Here is a 17,483-nt window from a genome sequence, read left to right as displayed (position 1 = left end):
CCGACTGAACGCAGCGCACAAGGCAATTCTTGATACATTATTCCGAGTAAAGACAGTACACACAGAGAGCGGCGGGGTAGGGGGTACGTCCATGCGCCATGCGTACATCAGAGTACAGACACAATAAGCAAGACAAGTAATACAGACACCCAAAGGCGGATGTTGTTCGTGAACCGTAGACTAAATGGTACCTGTGACTGTCCGATCGAAAGATCGCCAAAATCCAAAGACATCGAAGTGAGAGGAACGCTGGAAGCAGAAAATGTTCGGAGGAGTGTGTGGGGTGTGCCCGTGGTATCCCAGGGAGAGGGTATGTATGAGTCCGTGGCGTGAGTGGCGTGAAGGAGAACCCGAGCATCGCGAGACGCGCGCGCGGTGGCAAAGCCTGCCTTATGCGAGGAGCGCAGCACCGACGACGACAGCAGCGCCGGCGAACGCGAGCTCGCGCGCGGCCCCGAACGCGACAGCGCCGTTCGAGTGGTTGCCTGCTGCAGACGTGGTCGACGCTGACGATGTGCTGGAGGAAGGCGCGGAGGGTGCTTTCTGTAAGCGTCCAGTCAGCCCGTGCTCTTTTATCGACGGAACCATGCAGGAGGGGCGTACCGTAGAAGTGCCCGAAGTACTAGAAGTGCCCTGCGAGCGACCAGATGTCGCGCTTGCAGTAGACGACGCCGCCGACGTGAGCGCGTTGGGTCCCGACGCGGTCGAGCTGACGCGCGAACTCGACCCGGTGCTCGACGAAGTCGTGGTTGCAGACACAGCGGTGGACGAGGTCGTGCCAGCAGGGACACCCGGGGCGGAGATGGAATGGCCGTTCGCAACCGTGTTCGCCTTCGCGCATTGGGACTTGGCGGGTGCGGGGTGTGGGTCAGGCGTCGTCGGCTGCCCTGGTGGAACGTCGAGGTGCCGTACACGCCCATCGGCTGCAATTTGGGGTGAGGACCAGGTCATAGGCACCTAAGTCTGGGAGAGAAATACTCACCTCACCGGAGTCGCCCTGGCACGAGTCGAAGGAGCCGGTGGAGTAGTCCCCGGGCATGTTCCAGAAACAGCCCATGACGTCGTAGATGTGCTCGCACATCGCGGGTGCCTTGGGGCCATCCTTGCACGCGCGGATGCAGAACTCGTTCGCGGAGATGAAATTCTATGAACAACGCGCACGCTTCAGCACGCTGCGAAAGTCTCAAGATCGGGAGGAGAAAGAAGGGGCGCCGCCCGGTATTCTTGGCACGGTGGCGATGCGTGCAGTGCAATGGAGTCGCAAGACGCCGCGAGGGTACTCACCGTCCACTCGTGCATCTGGTGGTACGAACCACCGAACGCGTTGGAGAAGACCAGACCGCCGATGGGGTTGCCTACGAAAGCGGCTTGAGCGCGTTGTAGAAACACATTTCGTTTGAACAGTACACACCGTTGCCGTCCGCGCCGTGCGGATCGAGTTCACCACCTTCGTCGCCCGCAGGAATGTTAATCTTGGTCAGGTCGCCTACGCCCGTAACCTGTACATAATCCGGGGTCTGGACGAAGTGCGCGCCGGAGATGGTGCCGTCCGGGATGAGGCGAGTGCCGTGCCCAGCCTGGACACACCACGCGATCTCGATGCGCTCCGTGTTGCCGACAACAGAGCCCGGGCCGGGTTCGGGAGGCCCGAAGATGCAGAAGTCCTCCAGCGAGTTGACTGAATGCGCGCGAATGTAAGCGTGGGGGCACGGGGAACGCGCACGCGGAGAAGGGGACCGAGAAGACACGCACTGTAGACGTTCTGGCACATCGACGACTGGTTGCTCCTGGACCCGCATTGGTTCGTGCCGGTCTGGCCCTTCTCGGACTGCTTGGGCGTGTCGTCGGGGGTGTACGTCGCGGAGTAGGTCTGCGCGAGCGTGACGGAAGCGAAGGAGAGGAGAGCGGCCGAGCGGAACATCGTGGACTTGATCCTGACCGTGCGGGAGTGGCAGGGAGCCCGACGAGAACCCGGGTGGAATGTGGAGGGAGGGGAGCGAAGACGTGCGGCGAGGCCCGATCCATGTCTTTATCGCCTGTACGTGCCCCGCCGGGATCTGTTGTGGTGTCCGATGGCGCGTCGGGGACGGTTTCAACTCGCTGGGTGACCAGATGGCGAGACGGCGGGAGGGCCTGGAGCATGGTGCAGATCGGTCAGGTGTCCCTGAGGCCTGAGGTGTCCCTGTCGGGACTAGCGACGTCGCTCTGATACTCGTGCCCACCTGTCCCTCACGGGATATCAGTTTCCCAGACTCGAGTGATCCGGGGGGCCGTGCCGAGTCTCCTTGACTCAAAATCCCACCCACCCCCAACTATTAGTTAAACTACAGGGTGCTTTCCTTACAGGGAAGTATTCGACGCCTCTACTAAGTATGGCATATATCCAGTCTCCCCCCGTATGTTTTCCCCGCCCGGCCCCGTGATGTCCCGAGTCCCGACCCCTCCGCCATCAGAGCCCCGCCCCTCCTACGTCATTTCCCGCGCCGGCGCCGCGCGCTCTGCCGACTGCCGCCCCATCACTGCCCCGGCATGCCTGGACACCGGCGCCCCATGCCCCACCACCCGTGCTCGTCGTCCCCAACAGCGAGCTCGCTGTCCCTACACCCTGCCTCCGTTCTTTTTGCAATCTACTTGTATTTCAAATGCGCACCTAATGACACACAATGCAATAGCTACACTTGCCTGAGTGTGCCTGCACTGAGCCCATATACCCCCCAAAATGCGTGCAATATAGGAACATATACAAGCATTCAATTGATCGGCCAAGTTCTTCAACATATAGTTGTAGATGAGAGCTGCTCTAGTATAAAATCGCAGGTGGATAGCTAGAGGGGTGCAGGTATGATGTCATATGTTATTTCAGAATGACATACTTCACAGTGACATGGTATATACATGTGTCGTCTTATATACACCCAGGATCGTACCTAGAGATCATTGAGAGCGCATTGAAAGAAGAAGCAAGTGAATAGATGATGTTTTGGTGAAGATGTGATATGTGTTCAGAAGGGGGTATTGCATTGAAAATGCGGCCTTCATATGTTCTTGTGCAGACCTCTGATCACTTTACATCTTGTTGCATTACGTTCATATGTATGTGGAGAGCTCAGATCGTCAGTTTGGTGCTTATCGGTGAAGGATTGAACACAGGCCATGGTATGTCATTATTCTATGACATAGAGTATAGCGATATGACATGTGCTCCGATTATTGTTATGAAAAGCGGAATAAGACGGGGTGTTCTTCTGCTCAACGATGCAGAATGAATCTCGAGAAACGATCGAGTAGTCGCTGAGATATGTCAGATGGGTCTAGAACGGCAGGTTGCACAAAGAACGCCCTTGAACCACCTACAGCACTTTGCACACTCTAAGCTCACCTGACATATCTCAGCGACTACTCGATCGTTTCTCGAGATTCATTCTGCATCGTTGAGCAGAAGAACACCCCGTCTTATTCCGCTTTTCATAACAATAATCGGAGCACATGTCATATCGCTATACTCTATGTCATAGAATAATGACATACCATGGCCTGTGTTCAATCCTTCACCGATAAGCACCAAACTGACGATCTGAGCTCTCCACATACATATGAACGTAATGCAACAAGATGTAAAGTGATCAGAGGTCTGCACAAGAACATATGAAGGCCGCATTTTCAATGCAATACCCCCTTCTGAACACATATCACATCTTCACCAAAACATCATCTATTCACTTGCTTCTTCTTTCAATGCGCTCTCAATGATCTCTAGGTACGATCCTGGGTGTATATAAGACGACACATGTATATACCATGTCACTGTGAAGTATGTCATTCTGAAATAACATATGACATCATACCTGCACCCCTCTAGCTATCCACCTGCGATTTTATACTAGAGCAGCTCTCATCTACAACTATATGTTGAAGAACTTGGCCGATCAATTGAATGCTTGTATATGTTCCTATATTGCACGCATTTTGGGGGGTATATGGGCTCAGTGCAGGCACACTCAGGCAAGTGTAGCTATTGCATTGTGTGTCATTAGGTGCGCATTTGAAATACAAGTAGATTGCAAAAAGAACGGAGGCAGGGTGTAGGGACAGCGAGCTCGCTGTTGGGGACGACGAGCACGGGTGGTGGGGCATGGGGCGCCGGTGTCCAGGCATGCCGGGGCAGTGATGGGGCGGCAGTCGGCAGAGCGCGCGGCGCCGGCGCGGGAAATGACGTAGGAGGGGCGGGGCTCTGATGGCGGAGGGGTCGGGACTCGGGACATCACGGGGCCGGGCGGGGAAAACATACGGGGGGAGACTGGATATATGCCATACTTAGTAGAGGCGTCGAATACTTCCCTGTAAGGAAAGCACCCTGTAGTTTAACTAATAGTTGGGGTGGGTGGGATTTTGAGTCAAGGAGACTCGGCACGGCCCCCCGGATCACTCGAGTCTGGGAAACTGATATCCCGTGAGGGACAGGTGCTCGTGCCGGCTTCAGGAAGCAGTATATGCGCGAAAGCTGAAGTCCTGTGAATCGTCGGGGTGGATGTGGGTATGTGCGCGGAGAAATGCCGACATCCCGTTGAAAACATGCGGTCGCCGTCGCTGTGTTTTCCAGGCTGTTGGTAGATAAGAGGAAGAGTTGTGGTTGAGGGATGTTCCTGGATGATGGAGAAAACCCACCATGCATCATGCATCCTCGATCAAAGCAGTTCGCGACATGCGCGCTTATCTACGAATCTAGACATCCTTGCTCGTCGACTCGTGCACACGCTCCGGGATCGCCTCCGGTAGAGGAGGTGAATGAACTGCCCTCTCTCTCTCTCTCAAAGGAACGATCTCTTGGTAGTCACGAGGCATTTATGAACAGGAAGCCAGATAAAATGCCGGCATCGACAGCGACGACTACTCTGAAGCACGCGCGCCAAGACTATAACGGAATATTGGATTACAGGACCGTGCAGCGGTGCACGCGCACCAAGCCGCCGTCCACGAAGTACATAGTAGCTAAATCGTGGCATACACCTTATCAGAGCGTTACCAAACATTATCAGCGCCGGTCAGCGCATCGTACGACATCAGCCCAAGAGTGCAGAGCGGTAAGAGCAGCAGCAAGGGAACATGAAAAGGGCGGAGCGAGAGAGGGCGAGCAGCGCTCAGCCACAGAACTCGAGCCCGGGGCAGCCGATAGCGGTACCAAACACTGGGGTGCAAAAAAGGCGGGTCAGCGAACGATCGACATGAGACAGGGGCATGGCGGATTAGCCACCCCCAAGGAAGAAAGAGAGGGAAAGAGAAAGAAGAGACACGCACGGGAGCCGTCGACCTTCGCGATCGCGAGCAGCGCCTGGAAGACACCGCCCAGACCCTCGCCGGCGAGCAGGCCGGCCGAGAGCGCGAACATGTACATCTCGTAGCTCGCCGGGTTGCGCAGCGCCCACACATAGTTGAAGATCGAACCCGCCGCCCTGTGCGCACACCACACGTCGGTCAGCCTGAACGAGTGTGCAAAGTGGATATGGGAGGGATACGCACATCGCAATGGAGTAATACACCTGCGGGACGACGAAGGCGAGGCCGACCGCGTTCCAGTTCGGGACGTAGCCCCAGTACTTCTTCGGGAGCCAGAGGTACTTGACGACGACGCTAACGGCCGCGAAGATCGCCAGACCGATCGCGGTGTACCCAGACGAGGATGGGATGGGGAGGTTGGGCGCGACGACGGCGGAGGCGACGGCGGACCACGCCGCGACGGACGGCGCGCCGTACGTGCACTTGCCGTCCTCGGGGAGGTGGATGATGCACGGCGCAGAGGAGGTGAAGAGGATGAAGAGGCCGACGTTGAGGAAGCACGCGACGAAGGCACCGCAGAGCTGCGCGATGAACTGGTTGCGCGGCTTCGCGCGGAGGAGATAGCCGGTCTTAAGGTCCCCAGTCATGTCCGTCGCCTGCGCGGCGGAGCCAGCAGCGATAGTACCCGCGGTGAGATTGATTGTCTCGCCCGCGACAATCGAATATCCGGCGCCCTTGGCGATTCCACCGAAGATAAGCTGCGTGGCCTTCGCTACGGTGGAGACGGGGTTGACATCGGTCGTGCCGGAAGACTGGACACCGATGAAGGAGAAGAGGAAGCCGAGGAGGAGCGAGAGGATGGCTTCGCCGACGTTCATGGAGAAGAGCTTGGCTTGGATCGCGAGACACATGATAATAGAGCCGATGAGGCCAGACACCCACCACCAGGTAGGAACACGGTCCGCCTTGGGCGAAAGGTCCTCATCCTGATCGGCGTCGTATTCGGGGTCTTCACGGAACCACGAGATCGGGTTCCAGCTGACGTTGGCCTGGCGCATGGCAGTGATCATGGGGCCCGAGTTCATGCCTAGGTCCACGAAAGAGTAAACAAGCATCATGAGAACACCGGGCCAGATAAGCCAGTAACGGGGGGAGGGGTGGGTGGTGTAGAGGCTGGGGTCGCTAAAGGACAGTGCATTGTACGAGACAAGCGGGAACTCGTCCGAAGCCGCCCGGCCGAACGCGAGGCCATTCTTGACGAGGGACGGAGCGACTGGGAGATATCATCAGACATGTATACTAGATGGATGTGACTACCATTGACTTACTGATACCCCAGGCAAGAATAGAACCGCCGAAGAAGCTCCAAGATGCGTTGATACCGGAAAGCATACCAGCACCGAAGAAAGCGGGGGTGACTGCAGGAAGGATAAGCATGATGCATAGCAATGATATGAACACACGTACACTCAATGAACCAGCCGTAGTTCTCGAGTGAGATGATGCTCGTGAAGCCGAGGCGGTAGAGCGTCCAGCCGATGTGCCAGTCGAACAGCACACCCGGAGCGTAGCCAGTCATGACCTTGTAGACAAACACGACCGCGAACGAGTAGAGAAGCATGAGCGACTTCTTGCGCGCGTTGACCGCACCCGAGACACTGTTGTGCAGCGCCCGGATAGTGATCGCCGTGGCAGCCGGGGTCGGGAATGTGAGCTTCTGCTTGACGATGTAGTACTTGCGAAGAGGGATGACGAAGAAAACACCGAAGAAGCCAGCGGAGAACGTCAGGGCAATCAGCTTGCCGATGTCGTCCTGGGGAAGGTCCGAGAGCAGGTTGAGGCTGTACATGGCAGGGATGGCGGAGACGAAGAGGATACCGATGCCTCCAGCGGCGGTCGCAGCAGATTGGACCGTGCAGTTCTCCTTGGGCCCAAAGGGCCCGCCGAACATGCGGCCCAGGAGGCCGGACTCGGGGAGCGCCTTGGAGATAGGCTTGAGGATTGCGTAACCGAAGATGGCCTGGAATGTAGGGAAGTTGATTAGAGATGGGATCATGCCCATTACGCAATTAAAAAACTCACGCCGAACAGCTACAATGATGGACTCAGTGAGAGCTCACACGACGTCGTACGGGTGACTCACCTGAGGACCAAAAGTGAAGCCGGTCTTGAGACCAAGGTAGATGTTGGACGCACCGACTGCGTTGGGAGAGGTTCAGAAAAACCGACTGTATGCGAGTCAAGAAGACGTACCGATGGCACCGAGAACGCAGCCAACGAAGACGGCGCTGCATGCAAAGTGTGAAATGAACATCGGACACCATCGCGTTCTATTCAGGCAAGACACACCGAACGGTGAGCTGGTGGGTCTCCTCCATCTCATCATCCTCGATGGGGAATGGCCGGGTACTGTATTCGCATCCAAGATCAGTTCGTTCTACGCACAAGGAGGCTCATCGACTCACATATCCACAGGCTTGTGAGCATCGTCTGCGACGTTCTGCTTCTCGGCATCATGCTGGTGCTTCTCGTCGACGGAGCCGTGGGAGCTCTCGCCGCGGGCGAACTCGGTGAGTTCGGGCTGGAGCTCGGTGGTGGTGGCCATGGCAGACAGCGCGGGCACAGTCACGTTGCAGTGAAGGCGGGGCGGCTGGCGCGGGCGGAGGGACGGCAGGGGCCGTAGTCGCTGTACGGAGGCAGGACAAGAGAACGATGGTCGCCGCGGCTCATGACTATATACCTGTCGCATCGGCCATCTTCGCGGGGTGGAGGCCCAGGAATTGGGTCAGCCGAGCCCCTGCAAGAAGAGTTATCACAAGCGCTGATGATCAGGCGGAGCTTCCCAGCCGCAAGTGGCGATGTCATGCCCGTATCGTGCCTTGGGGAGTGTGCACCATGCGCTACCATGCGCTCGTTTGCTCCGCCAAGCCTGGTTTCTCTTGGCGGCCAGATGGAAACATGGCATGATGCATATGGCGTCGGGGAGAGTCTGAGTCTGTGATACTGAAAACCTCCAGAGATCACTAGGCGTTGTTCCGGTCCGGCTGATCGACGACCACTGCCGATGGTTCAGTGATGTACGTCTGTGTTAAGTGAGACACATAACGATATGGCCCAGGGGAGGAGCGGCTGAGCGGGGTTCGCATTTTGAGTTGTAGACCTGGGAGATCCGAGAGACCCAAGCGGCGCCGAGCGGAAACTCTTCGGTGGTCGAATGGATAAGGCCGCAACAGCCCCCGGCGGTTATGAGATGCCCGCTCTATTCGCTCCCGGGAAGTTTCAGGGGTCAAGCACTTCCTGTAGGATCCTGCACGTCTGCGGCATGAGTCCCAATGAGAGATCAATCCGCTGCACTAACCTGTCATGCTGGCTCCAAGGTCGCGCAATGCTTGTGCCTTAGAAGTTGCCCGAATCACGAACGAATACCTGGTAAAATCATGTTCGCGTGCCTTGGATGATCGCGCCAATCTCATGTTTGCCGAAGGAAATTTTGAACATCGAGAGAAGGCTGCTCAGGCGTGGAAGGATAAGGATGGAGAGGTCAGTCAGATTTCGTGAGAGGAACGTTTTCGGCTCCGAACGTATTGCACCGAGGTCCAGGATCTGAGGTTCAAGGTTGACTGCAGAATGTGCATCGATGTTCTTCGTAACATTCGGAGCGCGGGCCCTGATAAGTTAGCTGTGGTGATGAGTTGCAGGCTGGCATTCGTTCCTGGTGACGTCGCGATCTTCCGTGACCGTGCGACAAATCGATCGAGTACCGAGAGTACCCGATAAGACATTTGAGCAAATGCTGTTTGCCTCCGGCCGCGGGTCCGACCCCACACCAGGTCTAGTTGTCAGCCATCGACGCCTGCCGTATCACCGCCAAAACGCTCAGATTGGATGTGGTCAACCCCTGTGTTGTGACTCTGATAAGAGACGGAACCAAAATCGAACGGTCAAGAGTTGTGGTTCATTGGACTATAACTTGGAGTGTGGTTGACGTAAATGGGAATTGTACAAATGTGTGTGATACTGAGACCATAGTGATAACGCCGTGTCGACAAAAAACTCCTCATTCCGAGGGAAAGTGAAGGCCCGAGACAGAGCTTGCGACCGCCTACACAAACGACGTGGTCAGTCATACGACATCAAACACCCGCAGCCTATGCACTCACCACACGCTGACCAATTATTTGCATCATCGGCACTGGACGATGGCGTGTAGAAGTTGGATGATCATGGGCGGTAGACGTGATGGCAAGTTGACGGAAAGCTCAGGTGCCAGCCATACCGATGACGCCGACCGCGTCACGGATCTTTGCGATTTCGCTGACCGACAGATGGCCTTTGCTGGTGAGGAAGAAGTCCTCCCATGCTTGCGAGGCATCGGCTGGGTTGGAGAACTCGGATCTGGCGACAGCATGAGCATGATGATCGGTCAAAAGGTCCACTTCCATGGATCGTGGGGTACGGAGGGGAATGCGCGTATGACGAACTAGGCACAGGACTCACTTGAGAAAGAAGCTGAGCTTCTCCCAAAACTCCGGACGCGAGATGTGCGCATGGTACGAGCTGTCCGAGACAGTGGCGGGGGAGAGCGGAATGGAAGAAGTATCGAGAACGAGCGGAATGTCGACCAAAACTTCGCCCGGGCTCGGCGTCAGGGAGGGTGAGGGAGACAGGACAACTGACGGTATGCGCGAGTGACCCCTCTTGGGCTCCGGACTTGGGAGAAGCGTGATATCCTCGCCTTTCTTCTCCTCTGCGACCGTGGCGGCTGAGGCGGGCACATTGGACGGATCCCATATGAAGCCAGGCTTGACCATGAGATTGATGGTGTCGCCGTCCTTGACAGCGTACTCGCGGAGGAGTTTTGCGTCCGCGAGGACCTTGCCTTTAAGCAGCAGGCGTTGTTGATCCACGGGCGGAGCACCGGCTACCCCGGCGAGCTGAGCTTTGATCTGCGCGATGGTGTCCGTAGGTTGTACGTCAAGAGTGTACGATTGAGCAGGCTTGGTGGACTTGAACGTAATGCTGAGGGCATCTGGGAAGGCGATGATGTGGGTAAACGTGCATATATGCGTAAAAGAAGCGGAAGACAGCAGCACTAGAAGAACGGCATACCCGATGAAGTGGCTACCGGGAGACTTCGTGCTGGAGGCGGCGGAACATCGATCTGCTTGAACGTTGAGTCAAATTGAAACGCAGCCGGTGACCGTGCAAGAGATAGACGATATCTGTGGTGTGTGCGGAGGAGCAGGACTCACAGCTAACACGGGAACCTTCTTCAACTCGTTGTCAGGAGAGGGCTGGTAATCGTTGTCGTACACCACGGGTTGCGAGGAGAGTGCGTTCACGAACGACTTGACAAACGCAAGCTCGCCTTGTTCGGCCATTTCGAGAGAGCAGAGGGGATATGGGGGTGTTGGGGTCGACGACAGAACGGGACAAGTTAAGTATGCGCAGGTGCATAGACCCGCGCGCAGGCCTCGCCGCCTCCCAGTGGCAGTGAAGCGCCCAGACACAATGACGCAGTGGTAAGTAAAGCACGTGATATTGTCACGTCGTGATTGTGTCACACTACCAAGCGGCCCATGCCACCGCGCACCGACCGCTCGACCACACGTTCCCGCTTCCATCATGGCTGTACGTTGTCGTGCTTCCTCGTGAAACACAAAGCTGACCTTGTATTTGCAGTCAGGCTTCGGTATCCACGGAGGTGAGCACCTATGGACGGACAATGGTGTCTCGGGATGAACCGGGTCTTGCAGGTGTCGGCCGGTGTTTTGCGTTCTGGCAGGAGTTCTCTAAGGTGCGCGTTTTGTTGTGTTTGCAGCACGCACATGCCCACGAAGATGCCATACAGTGCTACGCGCAGACCGACACTCCCAGCAAGTGCCGCGCACCTGCCGAGGATTACCTCGAGTGTCTCCACCATACTAAGGAGGTGCGTGCTCTTCTGTCGTATCTAGCTACGACAGCGAAGCTCACTGTGTCACCATCCCAACCGTGGAACCGGTTATCTACGCTCTCGCTACACCATTTAGATCGAGCGCGCCAAGGAGCTCAAGGCCGAGTTTATCCGTCAAAACGAACACAAGGCCCACGAAAGCCGCAAGTTGGCGGAAATCGCGGCGGACGGGATCATCAATACTGTTGGGCTGCTACGTCGAGACGACTCGTAGGATGCGCTTTAGACGGCGGTTGGACCGGACAATGCAATCCAATATCCTGCCTAGCTATCGCCGTGTGAGTGACTCTAAACGCCCCCTGCCTTTGCTTTGCTCCTCCAAGAGAGCTTCCTCTTCCACCAATGCCGCGGGTACGCATCAGCATTCTCAATTGTGTCGCTCTCCGCCTGTCTCCACGGGAAAGTGTACTAGATGTGCGCAATTGTGGTTATACATACACGATGGTTACCAGCAGCCGCCGGTCAACAGCTGGCGCTTCCTGGTGACATGTGGTCTCGACAAGGATTCATGGGACGACGAAACGCGCATTCGATAGGAAGCTTTTTGTACGCAACTGTGGTGTCTCCATGACTTTCACCAGCCGCGCTCGGTGTTCCATGTGCATCCACAGATGGAACCTCTGCAACGCTTTTGGCTGGTCCGTCTGATTCGGTTCGCCCTCTTCGCTCACTGTGTGGAAGTCGGAGTCGCTTTCCCCCTCCGTCCAACCCGCAGCCGCAGGATCCAACACTCCATCGCCTTCAGGGAACAAGAAGTCGAGGTCCTCACAGTCCAGCCGACACTTCGTCACCTTGCAGAGCTTCGCAGAGGACAGCAAGGCCCACCCGGACGGAACAGGAACGTCTGTATTGCGAGGTCCCGGGAATGGGCGAGATGTATTAGAGCAAGCATTACAACATAAGCCCAGGGAAATGTATTGTCCACACAAGTCTGCAGGGCATGAGAAAACGAGCGACGGGAGGGATAGTAATGGCAATCCTACGTAAGAAAATCCGAGTATATGTGTGTCCATAGAAATAGCGTGGAAGTGATGAGCGGGTCAGAGCAGGCTTGCAGCATGCTCGACAACATGAGATGAAGTGATCCAAAAGCTGTGACGCTTAGAGGATGAACACTGCACCGAGAACCGCAGAGACCACAACGACACCAAGATCGAATACAGTGCTGTGGTTAAGTGCAGCGGCGTTCGTCGATGGCTTTGCAGTTTGAGACGCCCCGGTCGAGGACGAAGTCGTAGAAGACGGCTGGAATGAAGATCAGATCACAACGCGGCCCTAGAATCACGGCAATGCATACCGCGCTGGGAGCACTCGTGCGTCCAGTAGTCTTAGCAGTAGTGGCGCTAGAGCCACCGCTGGTGGAAGTTGTGCTCCCGGTGATGGGGGCGACCCCGTTCTTAATCGAGCCCACGGGCGTGCACATGGACTTCGGGGGCGCGGGGTGCGCGTCGGGCGTCGACGGTTGGCCCTGGTGGAAAGTCGACGTCCCGTAGACACCCATGGGCTACGCACAACTTTGAGTTGTTGATGCTACAGGTTATGAACGGATGAAACAAACCTCGCCAGTATCACCCTGGCACTGGTCGAAGGAGCCGGCGCTGTAGTCACCGGGCATGTTCCACTCGCAACCCATAACGTCGTAAATGTGCTGGCAGAGCGCGGGGGCTTTTGGTCCGTCCTTACATACACGGATACAGAACTCGTTCGCGGCCATGAAGTTCTGTGTGCACGACCGAAAGGATCGTCAATGATATGAGTAAATGAGATTACAGAAAGTCCGCCTTACCGTCCATTCGTGTGCCTGCTGGAGCTCGCCGAACGCTGTCGTGAATACGAGACCACCGATAGGGTTACCTGCGCACAAATATCAGTAAGTACCAGCACTAGGCAACGTCGAACGCTGGATATGCGACGCCGCTGCCACCAACGGCCAAACCTCCCGCCGTGGGTAACCTGCGAGGGCTTCTATCCGCGCCAACCAAACGGGAAGCCCGGAACGGGCACCATCACAAACATGATCACTCACCATTCCCGTCCGCGCCGTGTGGATCGAGTTCACCTCCCTGATCTCCGGCCGGAATGTTGATCTTCGTGAGGTCGCCGACACCCAGAACCTGGACGTAGTCTGGAGTTTGGATGAAGTGGGCTCCAGAGATGGTCCCGTCTGGGATGAGACGAGTGCCATAACCGTCCTTCATGCACCACGCGACCTCGATGCGTTCGGTGTTGCCGATGTCGGAGTCCGCGCCGGGTTCAGGCGGCGCGAAGAGGCAGAAGTCGTCGATGGAGTTCACTGCAATGTCCAATGGCGGGCGCGAGTTTGGTATCAGGAGCTTTGTCGGAGGGGCAACACACGCACCGTAAACGTTCTGACAGTTCGAGCTTGGCGAGCTCGTGGTGCCGCACTTGTTCGTGCCCGTTTGGCCTTCCTCGGAGTGATCGGGAGCGTTGGAGGGGAGGTATGTTGCGCTGTATGTCTGCGCGAGCGCGGCAGAAACGAGCGCGAGGGGAACGATGGCAGAAGCGAAGCGGAAGGCCATGTCGATTGAAACGGGACGACGGACGAAGACGAAGGGCAGAAACAGGGGGCTCAGGAGGGGAAAACGAAAGGAGAGGCCTGCCTCGCTAGGGCAAGCGGCAGGATGGTATAGCACCAGTCCAGGATCTTGCGTCCGGTGCGATCATGCATGGCTGCAGGAGCCCTGGCCAGTAGTAGAGAATCGCACTGACGGCAGGGTATGCCCGCGCGCGTCCCGACTTTGACGGATCGGACCTGTCTGGGGCTCATGAGACAGCCAGTGAGACGTGAAGCGTCTGCACTGTCAGTGGCGATCGACAGCTGTTTGCAAAACAAGCCACCGATGAGCCTGAGGAACAGATCAATTGTGAACTCGCGTATAGGCGACATGGGCTCAAGCGAAAATGGCCCGGAGGACTCACGAAGCTATGTCACTGGGAGCATCTACAGCTGCCCCATGGCCTTATCGCCCCGCGCGTTTGAAGCATCGGTACACCCGGCGAACGGCGCCCATAAGAGCCTCGGCGCGATGAGATGCTGCCAAGCCCTGTCCGCATTGCGGTCGTTCGCGAACCGCGTCCCTGAGGTGCACATGAAGTGCGCAAGCTCCGAGCGCCAGGAGCGAGGCTTGGGCCCAACAAACGAGACCTTACTGCGAGGTTTTGCTGGAACCCGGAAGATGAGACGCCAATGGCGGTAAGAAAGAGAGCGCGTCCGATGCGCCGGACTCCGAAGTCCTCAGTCCCATGCCCGCGCGGCGCCACGCTCACGTGCGTGGGAGCAGTCTTGAGCAGTCTCGCGCGGACGAGACTCGTCTTACCTTCGGCCTCTTCATTCTCACCGCCCTCCTGTCACTATCACCGTCAGTGTCATGGCCTTCTCTCCCCTCAACTTACGACGGAAATCGGAGTAATATCTTCCTCTCATGCTGTCTTTCACCGTCGCCGGAGGCGGTATTTCCGGGCTCTCGACGGCATTCCACCTTGCTCACCGGTTTCCACCTACATCCGGCGCACGTATCACCCTCATCGAGAAGGCTTCAAGGCTCGGCGGATGGGTACAGGCAGAGCGGGTCAAGGTGAAGCACGCAGGCCATGAAACAGAGATATTGTTAGAAAGTGGCCCAAGGACGCTGCGTCCGAACTCGAAAGCGATCTTGGAGCTCGTGAGTAATGTCCCATTGTGATATACACGGGTTCCATACCTGTTTGGCGTGATCTGGGCGCATATAGTCAGACCATACGCTCCATGCTCACTTTCTTGATACAGGTCAACCTCCTCGATCTCACTTCTTCCCTCCTCACCGTTCCCCAAACCGCTCCGGCCGCACTGAATCGCTTCCTACACATCCCTGGGACGGGTGGCCTTACTACCATCCCCACCTCTCTTTCGCTTCTCGTTCGTTCGCCCCTCGCCAAGCTCCTGGTCTCCTCCGTGGTGCGGAATGCAGTTCGCTCACGCCACAAAGGTTTGTCCTTGCACCAGAGGTGCTGAGATTCACATTAGGCGTTTTCATTTAAACTTGTCTTTTTCACAGATGTCCCCGCCGATGAATCCGTCGACGCGTTCATGACGCGTCATTTCGGTGAAGACTTCGCGCGGACACTAGGCAGCGCGCTAGTGCATGGCATATATGCGGCCGACTCGCGGCTGCTCAGCGTTCGTGCTGCATTCCCAACGCTGCGGGATGCAGAAGAACGTGGACGAGGTAGCCTTGTGCGTGGGATGTTCGTCGCACCGAAAAAGGTCGCAAGCGCAGGGCAAGACTCGTATGAAATCGGTGGGGTCGAGGAGATGATGAAGGGCGTGAGCGTATACTCGTTCAAGAACGGAATAGAACTCCTCACAACAGCGATGGAGGCATGGTTGAGGGCTAGGGAGAATGTCGAGCTGGTTGTTGGGGAGGATGTCTCAGCGTTGAGAAGAGATGATCAAGGACGCCAGTTTGAGGTGAACATCTCCCTGTCTCTTCAGCTTAGCTTGCTCATCTTGAGTAGGTAACGACTTCATCCGAAAGACGGATCACCTCGTCACACTTGCTCAGTGCACTACCACTCCCTGTCCTTCATCGCATACTCTCAAGACCCTCCCCCACATCGGTTCCGAGCTCCCTTCCAGAGCTGCCCCATCTCCTTGCAAATCCTACCTCGTCTGTCACGGTTGTCAATCTCGTCTTTCCCCCGTCATCCAACCCCATCCACCCCGCCGGCTTCGGGTACCTCGTACCCCGGTCCGCGACCGACTACCCGCGACCTCCCTTGGAGTACTCGGCACGGTGTTCGACTCATGCGCGCTCTCGGGACAAGACTCGGATCCAGGCTTCACGAAAGTGACGATGATGCTCGGAGGCCCATATCCCAACGCTCCCACTCCTTCCCCCAATGCTCCGTCTTTTATCCCAACTCTTCTGTCAACATTGCAGCGACAACTCGGTCGAGCAGAACCTCTACCCGACCCGTGCGTCATACGTATCCGGCAACACTCGGACTGCATCCCGACTCCTGGCGTAGGCCACATGCAACGCGTAGCCAAGCTACATGCGGCGGTCAGAGAGCGGTGGGGGCCGAACGCGGTACTTGTAGGGGCGGGTGTCACGGAGTCAGTCTCGGGGACTGTGTGGAGGGTGGGCGGCGGGCGGCGCTGACTTTGCAAGTCTGACGAACATTTGTTCGTCAACTTCTTACGCTCGCACCGCGGTGGGGAGCCTGATGGAGATCGTTGGAGGGAAGATGGGATAGGACTGATGGGTAGGCTGGATGCAGCTGTTGTTGAGATTTATAACACGAAGAGAGGACAGCATCGACGGCAGGTGGGTACTTACACAGTGAACGCCGGGCGAAACGAAGCTTACCTCATTGGTGAAACAGGAGAACGGCTAAACTCGTCGAGCGCAAACGATCCCGAGTCTCGATCGCACGGTGTTCCGAATAAGCGAGATTAGTGCCACGCGCCCCGCTGTCGAGATGGTGTGATCGCGCGGGGGAAAGTCGAGATCGCGCGTTGTGCGTTCGCGAGCTCTCCGCCCACGCGCACAGGTGTCGTCCTCGCGCGCGCGCGCGCGCTATCGAGCGACCAAAGTCGATGTGGCCAGCTGTCGCGGGGGTGAGGCATGGGAAAGTGGGCGGGGGCATGCGCAGCACACGTCGTATTCTGGGACAAGTCGTGTGAGCGTGCGGGCTTCGCGAGAAAGGAGAGTTCGTCGCCAGTCCGGTTCGGCTTCGCATCCGTGCAGTCGCATATAGTCCGCCCACGCAAGACGCCTTCCCACCCTTTGGTCTTCCGACTTCCCGGCCCCCTCCTCCACGCTCCTCGTCCCCGGCGTATGCCAGATACTCATGCTCTGAAGACCTCACCCCAGTGACACTCACAAGCACTGACGACCTCTAACGACTCGGCTTCTTGACATCATAACTTGTCGCAATGTCTCTGCCTTCCTCCTTGCCTTCGGCCCCTTGTTCTCCCCACCCTCCTTCACGACCACCGACACCTCCTCGACTGCGACTTCAACAAATCGACGAGACCGCTCCGGCGACGGCGGCGACGGTAACGACCTCGGTCCGGGCCAGTCGCTCCCTTTCAGCTTCCTAGTCACCTTCATCGCTATATTCCTCTTCTTCCTCGGGTGTGGCATAGGCTCGCGACGATTCAGCAGGCGTATCCGACGAGGACTCAACATCGAAGTCGTCGGTGGTGCGCGCTATCGCGCCGCGGCGTGAAACCGCCGCGCGACCAGTA

The 17,483-nt window shown here is 57.0% G+C and overlaps 6 protein-coding genes across 6 annotated transcripts; 2 read left to right on the top strand and 4 right to left on the bottom strand.

Annotated features, from left to right (window-relative positions):
• Positions 1–390: 390 nt before the first annotated feature.
• Positions 391–1,921, bottom strand: BXZ73DRAFT_88277 (uncharacterized protein; the record flags this gene model as incomplete). Its single annotated transcript, XM_048024882.1, has 6 exons — positions 391–733; positions 823–923; positions 983–1,144; positions 1,285–1,355; positions 1,412–1,678; positions 1,753–1,921. 6 exons carry the CDS (start codon positions 1,919–1,921, stop codon positions 391–393), a joined length of 1,113 nt encoding a protein of 370 aa, XP_047881375.1.
• Positions 1,922–5,138: 3,217 nt separating this feature from the next.
• On the bottom strand, positions 5,139–7,879 carry BXZ73DRAFT_98280 (OPT oligopeptide transporter; the record flags this gene model as incomplete). Its single annotated transcript, XM_048027646.1, has 10 exons — positions 5,139–5,185; positions 5,296–5,450; positions 5,518–6,547; positions 6,603–6,692; positions 6,742–7,294; positions 7,357–7,365; positions 7,418–7,473; positions 7,528–7,562; positions 7,624–7,683; positions 7,740–7,879. The coding sequence occupies 10 exons, from the start codon at positions 7,877–7,879 to the stop codon at positions 5,139–5,141; spliced, it is 2,175 nt and encodes a 724-aa protein (XP_047881374.1).
• A 1,654-nt stretch (positions 7,880–9,533) lies between these two features.
• BXZ73DRAFT_41807 (ubiquitin-domain-containing protein) lies at positions 9,534–10,655 on the bottom strand (the record flags this gene model as incomplete). Its single annotated transcript, XM_048018844.1, has 4 exons — positions 9,534–9,669; positions 9,772–10,303; positions 10,384–10,435; positions 10,527–10,655. 4 exons carry the CDS (start codon positions 10,653–10,655, stop codon positions 9,534–9,536), a joined length of 849 nt encoding a protein of 282 aa, XP_047881373.1.
• Positions 10,656–10,899: 244 nt separating this feature from the next.
• BXZ73DRAFT_98278 (uncharacterized protein) lies at positions 10,900–11,444 on the top strand (the record flags this gene model as incomplete). Its single annotated transcript, XM_048027645.1, has 5 exons — positions 10,900–10,905; positions 10,957–10,978; positions 11,031–11,071; positions 11,126–11,206; positions 11,307–11,444. 5 exons carry the CDS (start codon positions 10,900–10,902, stop codon positions 11,442–11,444), a joined length of 288 nt encoding a protein of 95 aa, XP_047881372.1.
• Positions 11,445–12,331: 887 nt separating this feature from the next.
• Positions 12,332–13,770, bottom strand: BXZ73DRAFT_75053 (uncharacterized protein; the record flags this gene model as incomplete). The annotated part of the gene is made up of 6 exons (XM_048022147.1): positions 12,332–12,475; positions 12,528–12,734; positions 12,789–12,950; positions 13,017–13,084; positions 13,257–13,523; positions 13,590–13,770. The coding sequence occupies 6 exons, from the start codon at positions 13,768–13,770 to the stop codon at positions 12,332–12,334; spliced, it is 1,029 nt and encodes a 342-aa protein (XP_047881371.1).
• A 903-nt stretch (positions 13,771–14,673) lies between these two features.
• On the top strand, positions 14,674–16,406 carry BXZ73DRAFT_88273 (Protoporphyrinogen oxidase; the record flags this gene model as incomplete). Its single annotated transcript, XM_048024881.1, has 6 exons — positions 14,674–14,913; positions 15,018–15,197; positions 15,255–15,698; positions 15,746–16,025; positions 16,055–16,338; positions 16,371–16,406. The coding sequence occupies 6 exons, from the start codon at positions 14,674–14,676 to the stop codon at positions 16,404–16,406; spliced, it is 1,464 nt and encodes a 487-aa protein (XP_047881370.1).
• Positions 16,407–17,483: the final 1,077 nt, after the last annotated feature.

This window comes from Epithele typhae (genome assembly GCF_022376455.1).
Source record: "Epithele typhae strain CBS 203.58 chromosome Unknown BXZ73scaffold_6, whole genome shotgun sequence".
NCBI classification, from domain to species: domain Eukaryota; kingdom Fungi; phylum Basidiomycota; class Agaricomycetes; order Polyporales; family Epitheliaceae; genus Epithele; species Epithele typhae.
Note: the sequence above shows the minus strand (reverse complement) of the source record. Positions and strands in the feature narration are given on the sequence as shown.